The sequence below is a fragment of the Styela clava genome, chromosome 3 (genome assembly GCF_964204865.1).
Source record: "Styela clava chromosome 3, kaStyClav1.hap1.2, whole genome shotgun sequence".
Classification (NCBI taxonomy): Eukaryota; Metazoa; Chordata; class Ascidiacea; order Stolidobranchia; family Styelidae; genus Styela; species Styela clava.
In genome coordinates, this window is record NC_135252.1 from 19,398,256 (window position 1) to 19,410,891 (window position 12,636).

General features: G+C 32.7%; 1 protein-coding gene across 3 annotated transcripts in view; it reads right to left on the reverse strand.

Moving 5' to 3' along the window:
- Positions 1 to 12,636, reverse strand: part of LOC144420781 (heat shock 70 kDa protein cognate 4-like) — a 64,515-nt gene that overhangs the window by 44,863 nt on the left and 7,016 nt on the right. Inside the window, exons 8-18 of one of the 3 annotated variants that reach the window (XR_013474738.1) lie at positions 10,410 to 10,563; positions 9,348 to 9,512; positions 8,456 to 8,533; positions 7,860 to 8,048; positions 7,037 to 7,105; positions 6,118 to 6,189; positions 4,620 to 4,721; positions 4,070 to 4,162; positions 3,393 to 3,524; positions 1,934 to 2,092; positions 1,593 to 1,672 (exon numbers count right to left, since the gene is read on the reverse strand). Coding sequence is in view for 2 of the 3 variants with exons in the window: in XM_078110424.1 (XP_077966550.1) it covers positions 1,583 to 1,672; positions 3,393 to 3,524; positions 4,070 to 4,162; positions 4,620 to 4,721; positions 6,118 to 6,189; positions 7,037 to 7,105; positions 7,860 to 8,048; positions 8,456 to 8,533; positions 9,348 to 9,512; positions 10,410 to 10,563 (1,144 nt within the window). In the remaining variant the exon portion in view is untranslated. Of the gene's footprint in view, positions 1 to 1,295; positions 1,673 to 1,933; positions 2,093 to 3,392; positions 3,525 to 4,069; positions 4,163 to 4,619; positions 4,722 to 6,117; positions 6,190 to 7,036; positions 7,106 to 7,859; positions 8,049 to 8,455; positions 8,534 to 9,347; positions 9,513 to 10,409; positions 10,564 to 12,636 lie in introns of those variants that run through there. The other 2 variants (XM_078110424.1, XM_078110423.1) reach the window with 2 other exon arrangements.

Genomic DNA, 12,636 nt, shown 5'->3' on the forward strand with positions numbered 1-12,636 from the left:
TACCGTATAATTTAAAGGTAAAAAAACTTAATGAAGTCGACCAATGAATTTTGTCTAAATTTGGTAAACTCCACCCCCTTAACCTTTAAACTATAATATGCTAATTTAGAATAATTGGACAATTTTTACGAAAATGATTAGAATCTCATATTTCACTCAATAGCATAGCCTAGCTATAGCGCCTCTCATCGTCCAAATCCGGCCCTGGCGAAAAGTATATTGATAATGAACCGCAGTGGCGTGATATTGGTTGTTCTGCAATGTTGCTGGAAGTTTTGAACAAACATTGAATAGATGACCGCAAAAATAGCATTTCAGTAATTGACATGATGTCCTAGTCCTTCCTATATTGCCATGGGGCCCATGAGTGATGGGATTCAAAATTTTACCAACGGGTTCTCAGTTGTATCTAACTCACTAACATAGGTTGCCTCAGAAAAACACGCCGGATCTATAGCTTCAAAATCAAGAGCGGGTTGGCTGTTTTCACAAATGCCACAACAAGGCTTATCCGGACAGGTTTATGCTTTTTTAGGCATAATTGAGCAGAAAGAAGGATATTTCACTAAAGGTTAGACAGGAACATAGGTATGATAAAGTCCGCGCGGTAGCAATTATTGCCCATACTAAACCTAATGTTAATTTAAGAGAGCTAGCAAATTAAATACATTGTTTTATTTATAGTCGGTTTTGTGGTAATTATATCAAGTATATGCAGTTGTATGATCTTTTGGATGATTTGTAACCGTATGATGATGTAACTTCGGTCCGAAAGTTGGGCGGTACATAGCGATCTATTTGCTATTTATGCTTGTATATATACTTCTTAGCTAAACTTCAATTTGTATAAGATTGAAATATCGCACAAGTATAGCAACGCCTGGATTATTTTTACAAGCTTACTCGTTCCTTTCGCTCCGAAATAGGTCGTGTACTGGCATCCACTGTTATCTAACGATACGTTAGGAGGTACTATTATTTGAAAGGCCATATTATACACTCTGGATGAGATAGTGCCGTGAGACTTGAACCCAATATGGTTAATCTGCTATTCCAACGCAGTTGCGTTTACGCTCGGCCATCGCGCCGCCCCCTTTGAAATTTATGCAATCTCTGACTCAAACCCAATTATTGCTACTATTCTGTATGCTGATGTCTATTTAAATAAAATATTATGGAAGATCTCAAATTGGAAAGTGCCGACATACAGGAGATCTCTAAATATCATTCTGTGGTCGTAAAAACACAACCCTCACACCTTTGTCAGCATATATGACCTTTGATTGGAAGTGGTGGGGGATTTTACAAATTTTAATTTAAAAACTGATCGATATTTTTCTATTGTTAAAAAACATAATAACTTAAAAAATCTATAACAATTACACAATTTAAAAAAATACAAGACTAATTTTTTTATTAATTGCTTTGTTATCTGGAACTTTTCAACACAAAACATTTGAACGTCGTTTATTTCTATATTTCAAGTAATAAGCACATACAATACTGATTACATAATATTTCCAAATCATATTTGTTTTAATATACAATTTTGAAACGTTCTGTTGTATTTTAAGTGTTAAAACTACAATCGTGTCGATTCAAATTCCACTTCTTTTAAAGGTGTTTGGTCTTTTTTTGCCTTTCCGTCCTTTTTCTTGACTATTTCACCTTTCTGGTAACAATAAAATCAATACTTCGAATAACAGACAATATTTAGTGACTTCTAGAATAATTTTAAAAACTGAAAAAAAATTAATATGAATGATATTACAAAATCTAACATCATGACAAAACATACAAATAAATTATACTATACTACTTATATTAAATTTGGTACTCCCGTAGTATGTGAAACGTAGTGTGAACTCGTACCCGAACTCGTAATACTACTAAAATAAGGTAAATTGGAATAAAATTATGACCTAACTCTAACCTGGTACACATATATACTACGTTTCGGTATCGGCCATCTTGGTTCATATACTACGGGAGAACCTTAAATTTTAGGTTTTAGTTCTTTTGAATTCATCTTTTGAAGTCAATACTTCAAATAACAGACAATATTTAGTGACTTCTAAAATAATTTTAAAAACTGAAAAAAATAAATTATAATGATATTATAAAATCTGACATTTTTTGATATATCAGAAAAACAATTTGACAAAAAACATACAAATAAATTCTACTGATATTAAATTTGGTACTCCCGTAGTATGCGAACCGTAGTGTGAACTTGTACCCGAACTCGTAATACAACTAAATTAAGTTAAATTGGAATAAAATGATGGCCTAACTCTAACCTGGTACACATTCTACGTTCCGGTGTACTACGGGAGAACCTTAAATTTTATGTTTTAGTTCTTTTGAATTCGGAATCTTTTTTTTTCAAATAGGTGTTTCATTGCCATATGTTGAATTTTATATTAGTTAATTTTTTAATTAATTAAGGAGCTTTTTATTATTAGCTTATTCCCATTCAAAACGCTGTAAATAAAATTTTGATACAAGAGAAAATGGTTCATGATAAAATTTTATACAATTTATAATGTCAATCTCAATTACCAAATGAATTGGGTAGAAGCGTACTTTGATCAATACTGCGTTTCTCCAAAAATAAGACTGGGTCTTATTTCAATTTTCTTCCGAAAAATAACACTTGGGCTTATTTTCGGGGGATGTCTTATATTTTCATTTATCAAAAACAAAATTAGGTAGAGAATTACGAGATTTTCAATTATACAAAATATGAAAATTGATATCCATTTACTTGATATTCATTTAAAAAAAAACTGCAAAACATGGATTATCAATCTATCGAAACGAGTAGGAGAGATTTCTTGCTATCGACTAGGTCAAAAATGATTTCACGTTATTGACCAGGTCTTGAATTGTAAGGGGAGAGCTTATATTAAAATCATTTTTAAAATTCAGGCTAGGTCTTATTTTCAGAGTCTGTCTTATTTTGGGGGAAAACACGGTATGCTGTATATTTTCCTTAAAATTGTCGTAGTAATACCATGAAATTAAAGTTAACATGCGTTTTGCGTGTGGATGTAATTTTAAATTCGGAAGCGTTTATGCTTGCGTTAGCTTAATTTGTGTATAAAGCCATTTAGTATTTACTTATAATCTATTTTTGCTTATTATGTTGTTGCCAGTTTTGTGCTTAAGCTCACTGTAGATAAAATCGCAAATATTTTTCTCGTTGAGCCCATAAAACCTACGTAAGCATGCAACGATACCAGTAGCGTAGCCACCCCCGATTTTTTTTATGAGGCCAATTTTTTTTTTCTGTATATTAACTTAATATTCGTTTGGAAAAAGAATTATTGATAGCAAGCCAGGAAAAAATTCAAAATATTAACACACTTTCAAACCACGAAAAATAAGACCTTTTGGGTTGGCTTTTGTTTTACACTTGTCCGGTCTGTACTTGGTTTGCCCATGTCATGTTGACTCGATGCAACAGAGACCGTGCCATTTGATTTTCTGACTTTCTTCTTTTTCAGCGAGTTTCCCTGGAACTAGTGTAAGTGTTTGGGGTGATTAAAACTAACCGGTTTATTGTAGTTGAGAATTCCTTCTTATGGTATCTTAAGTTTTTTTATTCAGCTCCTTGAGGTATTGTGCATAATTAAGGAACCTAAATTTGCTCGTAAATTATGTAGTTAATAAACTTTTCAATAGTATAAAACAATTTACTACCATATACCAAAATTTAATAAAATATTAACACAAAATTCTGATGCTTGTACTACTTTGTTTTATTAGAACCACGTAACACAATTATTCGGTGCAAATTTTTCATTTTTTAATCATTGATAAATTGATATTAATTGTAACATACAATAAAATAAAAATAATAAATGAATTCTTGAGTAGTTTTCTGTTCTCACTTTATTGAAGAAGAGAGCTGTCCAAATTTATCAAAATTTATCTTTGAGGTGAGTCGTTTCAAATTACTCTAATAATATCTTTCCCATGAACAATTCGCTATTTATTTTACACATAATTATGTTTTGCTTCAAATTACAAATTATAATAATTTGTATTGTTATAAAAACACTACCTTCGATTTGAAGTTTTGTTGTTCTTCTTTTTTTTTAGCTTCAAATTTTCTTTCTTTTGCGACTTCTTTTAGTTGTTTTAGGTTTTCTGTCATCTAAATTATAGTTTGTTAGGTGTTCGATTTGATAGAGGAAATTAATACAATTTGGTAAATTTGATATTCTATTAATGTTTTACAATTTTTTCTCATTGCACGAAGTACATAACATACTAATATTTATAGATTCTTCTTCTACTGATTCAATATTTGCACTAAACATGTAAAACATTGTTTGTAAGTGTATAGATATCGTAATAGCGTTAATATCAGAGTATTATTATCTATTTCCCAATTTAAATTGAAAAAAATGCATTTTTTTAAGATTATTTTGGTTCCTTTTTATGAGGTTCTTCAAAGCCTCGAATTCTATACTAAACTCTTTGCCTCTTGAGTAAAGTAATTTCGGATAGAATATATCGAAAGGGAGGTATAGAACCCAGAAAATGTCTTACAGTTGAAAGTTAGCTTGAGTTTGAGACTTTATTACAAAGACAACATTCTAGAATTTTACCTCAGTTGAAGTTGGATTTGTGTTCTTGGATGAAGAGTTTGGTTGTTCAACTTTCATATTCGTGTTGTCACTTTTTCTCTCTTTTCTGTCGGATTGTTCTAGCTATAAAATCAAATTTGAATATTAGTAAGTAAGAAATTCTGCAAGTATTGTATTAATCGTATCAAAAAATGTTTTTTTATATTAGTTTGATCGTTATTTTTGATTGTTGCGTTCTGCTTATTTGAAATTTCTTTTGTATGTGTTGTACTCCCTTTATATATTTGTATTCTTATGTTATATTGTGGTTTGTTAACATTGTAATAAAATCAACATTAAAGCCGATTAAAATGTTTTTCTTTGTTTTCTGATCAAAAAGTTGGAGTTACCCACAAGACTGTATTCATTAGAGTCAATTTTTTATTAAGAAAACTTTTGAGTGATGGGTTTTTATCATTCAAAATTAATTTTTATATCTATAACATTTGTTTCGTTGTTGAGACCTTTAATATAAATACCTGATTAATTTACTTTGCTAGATTGTATTTTTTGGTTTCATGCATTCAAGGATTCAAATAATGTTACAATATTAATTTTGTAGACGATAAGTCAAACTGTGAATTACGATTTCGAAAATTGTACTGTGTAAGGCATCGGTGGGCAACATACGGCCCGCGGCCGAGTCCGGCCCGCGACGAGATTTTGACCGGCCCGCTGACTGTACCACAGTGCATTATGATATTACATTATTAAACTTTTAGTACATTATGATGAATTCATTATGTGTTTTTTGTAGTTTAAACTTTACTTTAAACGCGAATTATAATTTTCTTTCTTGCATTAGCGAATAAATATGTGATTAAGATATTGAATACTATTCATGTTATAATCCGGCCTGCCGAGGACTTCATTTTCCCACATCTGGCCCGCCGACTAGAGAAGTTGCCCATCCCTGGTGTAAGGGGTTCTAGGAAAATTCGCCGCAGGAAATTTCGCCGTAGGAAATTTCGCCGCATAGGAAAACTTACCGTATGAAAAATCGCCTTATTTAAAAAAAGATTCGTTATTTGAGAGCATACCGTAACCATAATTCTATAAACCTAACTGTTTTAATCACAAATACTTGTTTACGGCAAAATGCTCTAGCGACTTTTCGTGTACGGCGAAATTTGCTGCGGTGAGGTTTTCGGACACGTTTGGAATCTAAACAATGAAATTACCTCAAGAAGATATTATTATTATGGATTTTATTCCGAGTAGAATATAATATACTTCCAAAGTATGTGAACTAAGATGGCGAACACCGGAACGTAGAATGTGTAGTAGGTTAGGGCTAGGCCCTAATTTTAGGTACAAATACTACGTGGGTCACTTGGTTATTTCTGGAACTCGTAAAAAAACTGAAATAAGGAAAATTGGAATAAAATTAAGGCCTGACCCTACTCTGGTACATATACTACGTTCCGCTGTCCGCCATCTTGGTTCACATACTTCGGGAGTACCAAATATAAAATGCAACCTGCTTTTCATTTTTAGGCGTTTTCGTATCTGTTGTGATTTCTTCTCGTGTGGTACTCGCTGAGTCATTTTCCTCATATTTAAAATTGGAATACAGATAAAAATAACATTTTATCAAAGATTACAATTTATATAATATGTTTATAATATTGTTTGAATAAATAAAAAAAAATATAATTGACTTAGTCAATTATTGAAATTTTTCATGGCATGTCCTTAATGAAATCAAAAGATTAGAAAAAAATTACCATTTATAAATTTGAACTTATTCATACAAATTAAATATCTGTTGCTATAAATAACTAAAAAAAATAGAAAATCGGAAAAAATGAATTTAAAACAACGTGGTTTACTTAGTTTACTTCATAAAAATAAATATTGTTAGAATCTAGTTGACTGCGTTTGCAATATAATGTTATGTTTAGAATGACGTGCAGACGTCTACACGCCATTCTAAATTGACATGAATATGAATGTAATAGCTGAGTGCTTTTCAACCTTTTTGACGGATTCCTCCTTTGGCCTATTTTTAAGCTCCCCTTTCCTCCCCACAACGCATGAAAACTTTTATTTACATTTACTATTTGATATTTGGTACTCCCGAAGTATTTGAACCAAGAGGGCGAACACCGGATTGTAGTATATGTACCAGGATAGGGCTAGTCCATCATTTCAAATCTAAATACTACGGGAGTCACTCGGCTAGTCCCCGAACTCGTAATAGAACTAAAATAAGGAAAATGTGAATAAAATTATGGCCTAACCTGGTACGCATACTATATTCTGGTGTCCGTCATCTTAGTTCACATAGTACGGGAGCGCCCAACATATTAACAAAACGATTCATAGTCCATTTCATGTCGATAAACAAAACACAACGCTGGTGCATAGTGAAGGATGGTATACAACGTCCTACATACCTTTACACTTTTTTGAATTACTGTTGTTAACTCTTCCTGCTTTTTATTGCAGTCCTTCACTGTAGCGATCTAAAATATGTTATAATTTTGAGCTCCCGTAGTATTCGTACCAGAGCATTCTTCCTTAGGATACTTTGTTTCCGTAGTTTTAGTACAAGGGCATTTAATCCTTAGGATATTTGCTCTTGAAATATTCTTACCAGGGCATTTTCCCTTAGGATACTTTGCTCCCGTAGTATTCGTACCAGGGCAATTTCCCTCAGGATATTTTGCTTCCGTAGTATTCGTACCAGGGCATTTAAGCCTTAGGATACTTTGCTGGCGAGGCATTCGTACCAGGCCATTTTCCCTTAGAATACTTTGCTTTACTTTGACTTACTTAATCCCCACATTGGTGTGAATATTTCTGGACCGCCCAATGTGGGGATTAGATAAGGCAAAGTATCCTAAAGGAAAACGCCGGGGTTCGAATACTTCTGGAGCGGCATAATTTTTTTGAGCTGCTAGTATCATGCTTGAACATTGAAATTAGTTTTGATAAATTGTTTACTGTCAAAAAGTCCAAATTAAACTACAAAGCTTAGTTCAGTTAAATTCAATGTAAGTGTATAAACAGTATTTGTCGTGTCCACACTCCACAGACGCGCTTCGCGTGGTGTCCAATAAATCAAATAAATACTTTTAAAAATCTTATCAAACGTCATCCAAATTTCGCACTTTTATCACATATCCCTATATAATCCAATCGAGGTTTTCAATAAATAACTGATATATTTCTATTTAATGTCAAAAATGTTCTATTTCACATAATAAAATTGTTTACTTTATTGCTTTCCAGCCATTTCAACGCGTCATCGCACTCCTGTAAAGCTGATTTTTTGTCATCTTCCGATAAATTCGAAGATTTTATTTCTAACTTTATTGAATAAGCTGTATTTTCCAAGCTGTTCCTGGCGTTGTTTTGCATTTTTATTGTTTCGTCATATTCATCGAATTCTTTGTTTTTGTTCACCTTAAAATAAGCAATACATTGTGCAGGAAAAGCAAAGGATCAACTATTTACAAGCACGTTAAAAACGGTGAGTCAAGAAAAGATTGAATATTTTGTTGTTATATTACAGGCAACCGTTTGAATTTATCTTAACCGAAATTTTTCAAAGCGTTACTCATGTCCAATTAAGCAAGATATTTAATACTAAATTAATTTTGAACGACTTTAAGCATACACTAGAAAATATATATCATAAATCGGTACTTCCGTAGAATGTGTACCAGGTTAGGGTTGGGCCATAATTTGATTCCGATTTTCCTTATTTTAGTTTTACTACAAGTTCGGGGACTGTCTGTGTTAGCCAAGAGAATATATTACCTTGTTGTAAAGTCGGCGACAAAAATTAGTCGCACATAAATCATTCTTACCATTCGCTTAATTTCCTCTTCATTATTTTGTTTGCCACCATCGTTTATTATGCGATCATTGATGTTGTATCTGAGACTCTGTTCATAAAACAAAATATACAATTTAGTGAAAAGTTAATTATTTTACGATGCATAAAAATGCACCGCGACAAACAATAAAAAAATTATTTTTTATGAATCACTTTTGACAAGCTCAAGTTTGGAATAAAGACTATAAAGTTAAAAAAAATCTTGTATATCTGCAACTACCTTTAAATGCTTAAGATTGTTTGTTCTGTATATTACAAAAGCGAAATTGTTTGCATACATATTTATTTGGTATGTGCTAAAAAGCATAGTCCAATTAACAATCATAGGTACTCCTGAAGTGTGCGCACCAAGATGTCGCACAATCGAATCTAACCTGGTACACAACCTGAGTTCAGGTTGTGCGCCATCTTGGTGCGGATACTTCAGGAGTACCTAAGATTGTTAATCAAATATATTAACACGGAGTAGTACGGGTATACAGTTTGTCACAGTAGACTACCGGTACCCGCCGTGTTCACGACTTTCCGGAACCAAAATCGCTAACGCGAAGACGAAATCGCCACAAGGAGGGCAATTTTTATTTTTGGTGACATCATCGCACACAGAAAACAAATCTCATTAATCACACAGAAAATTTTGAAATAAATTAAAGTAATAAAACCTTACGAAAACGAAAACGAAAACGATAAAACGAAAAATACAATCTTTTACCACTGAAAATTTTAAAGAAATTGGTCAAGTAATTAAAGAGAAAAGAGATTTACTATAACAATAGAAAAAAATTTTAACATCAAGAACGGGAACAACAACGTAATAACAAAAGGATCATATGTCCACTCCGTGTTCAATAACTACAAAAAACCTCTTGAGCAGCAGTCAGACTTGCTGCGTATAATGTAGCGCCGAACGCTACAGCTTCATCCGGGTTGATAGTTCTGTTTAACTCCACCACGTTGAAATAATCTGAAAGAATATTTCTGATCTCTCTAATACGAGTTGATCCTCCCACAAGAACGATGTCGTCAAACTAAAATATATCAACACACTTAATTCAGAAAAAAAATTGTAAAATATTGTTTGAATATGATAAAATTATCATTTTGAATAAAATTGAAAACAATGATTTAATTAATTTATGTATTCAATCGAAATTTATTGTATAAAATCAATGTACTATCATATATCTTGATTTAAAATATTATATAGTTATGATGATTGGATAAGAAGTGTACCTATGTATTGTTTTAAATTAGGAGTGTAAAACAGGCGGCCTGCGGGCCACAACTCCGCCCGCCAAGCCATTTAGTCCTTGGCCACATTCAACTTATTTCCCACCAGAAAATAAATTCTAATCCGACTGACTTATGTTATGTTTGAAAAGGCGTTCACATGGATGAAATACATAATGTTTTTGCACTTATTGCAGCGTTAAATCTTTAGACGCATTCTTTTCTCGTGCCTTCCCGCTAAATTTTTTGTGTAGCCCAGCTGGATGTCTGAAGTTGGTTATATGGCCCACCGATAATGAATATTGCACACCCTTGTTTTAAATTAAAATTGTTGTTGTTAATTATCTTATCATGCTTGGGGGACCGTTGGTGTAGCTGTTCAATGCTACTAAAAAAATCAGATTCAACATCTAAATAATATAATAGGAAAATTTCGCTAGAAATCCTATTTTATTATTTTCAAATTTATTTTTAAATTTTGTGGGATACATATTCAAACTAACATCTGAATTTTCTACTTTTATTTTAATAAGAGAAAATATTCCACATTTCGTCACTCTTTATTAAAGCCTGCGCCTTGCATATCTAATAAACGGTACTGTGAGCCGCACAAGCGCTGGTGCACAAACTTCGTACCTAAATATGTAAGCAGTGCTTTTATGTCAATAGTTTATTGTAGTTTCTCCTATATTCACCTGTTTTTTAGCATCTGGAACACTTTTGATAACTTTGTCGACAATACGTTCAAATTTTTTAAACAAACTTTTGTTGAGCTGGTTAAAATCACTTCTGGTAAGAATTAGAGACGATGATTCCACTCCCAAATCAGCAGCCAAGTCTTCTGGTATTCTATTGATATAACAAATGTTTAAAAGTATATACATTTAAAACAAGATAGCTCAAATATATGGACATGGAGTATTAAAGAAATAAAAAAAAAACAGTAATAGCCTTCCATCAAAAAAAACAATGTTTAACTACTGGAAATTTCAAAGCAATTGATCCAGTAGTTAGAAAAGAAAAACGTATTTTTCAGAACGATAAGAAGAAGAAAAATACAACAAAAACAACAACAACATAATAATAATATTAATAATAATAATAATAAAAATATTGTCAGTATTTCTACTGACACACTCTCACATCACGATATAAGTGGTCCCTCGACAGAGGATATTCCTCAACCGAGCCCCATACGTGAAATATCGGAAAGAAAAGAAAAAATTAAAAAACATCGTTGGAAACGTGAAGAGTATATACAAGTGATGGAAGCGTACTACAAAGCTGTGAGCTCTTCCTCAAAATGTATTACTAAACAAACACTTACAAATTGGCTTGAAGGACCCCACTCTTTGAATGTCCAAAATATGACAGCAAATGGACTTGCAAATGTCCGACGAGATATAATTCGGAATAACCGACTGACAGATATAGAACTCAAATCCATCAAACAGAAATACTTGGGATCAAGGGATATGAGTCAAAATGACAATGTACATGACGAAAATGGCCCATGTGACAATGTTCAAGAAATATTACAACTGCCATGCATAAACTCACCTCAAACACCAACTCCTCTACCAGATAAACCAAAAGAAGAAACTGAACAATTCTCAAAGGAATTAAAATCAAGATATTTTTCTGTCAGAGAACAAGATTTTAAAAACAGACTCAAATTGCCAAAATTACAATTAACGAAAGAAACTAAAATCTGGCTAGCAGAGGGCAACAAAACTATTGCCCTTTTGAAGCAAGATTTGGAATTTGATCTGGATGTTATTGAAATATCAAACATTATTTATGCATGTTCAACTATGGTTACTGAAAAAGTTGGAGCAATAATTAGGAAACCTACTGGACCAAGGCACAATTACAAAGCAAAATGGAAAGTAAGAATTGAGAGCCAAATTAAACAAATGAGAGCAGATTTGTCTATCTTATCAGAAATACAAAACGGTAGTGTTCTTAATAAACGAACAATGAAGAAAATAACAAATCGGTACAAATTAGATGGGTTACACAGTAATATTGCGGTAATCAGAGAAAATCTAAAGCAGAAAATACAACTCAAGGCGCAAAGGCTTCGACGATACACCAAACGACAAAACAGTTCATGCAAAACAAAACATATGAGGATGCCAGTTGGTTTTATAGAGAATTGAATAAACGTGATATCGACGTAAAACGTTACCCGTCAATATCGGAATTGGAAACATATTGGGCAGGAATATGGAGTAAAAATGAGTCCCATAATACTGAGGCAACGTGGATCACTGACATCAAAATTGAAAACGCCATTTTACCCGAACAACAATGGAGCGACATTAGGGATGAAGAAATATGTGGTGTAATCAGAGGCACCTTAAACTGGAAATCACCCGGGAATAGACAAAATACCAAATTTCTATTTAAAGTACTTTTCGGCGTTACACAAAGATTTGGCAAGGGTATTTCCAAATATCTTAAGCAACCTGAACTAACACCAAAATGGTAAACTCAGGGTTTGACCTATCTTTTACCAAAGTCCCCAGAGACAGAATCTGCCATAAACTTGGGCCAATCACATGTTTGCCTACCATGTACAAAATACTATCGTCCATAATTACTAATAGGACATTCACCCATCTTGAAGAAGAGGGAGTGTTACCTAGTGAACAGAAAGGCTGCAGGCGTAGATCTTATGGATGCAAAGGCCAACTACTAGTAAATAAAAGGATTTTGGAAAATTGCAGAACTTATCAAAAACACATGAGTACCGCATGGATTGATTACAGAAAAGCGTTTGACAGTGTACCGCATTCTTGGCTTTTAAAGGTATTCGAAATTTACAAGTTGTCACCTATTCTAATCTCTTTTTTCAAATATACAATAAAAAATTGGCAAACAAATTTGATCCTGAGGCACAATGACGGAATGATACAA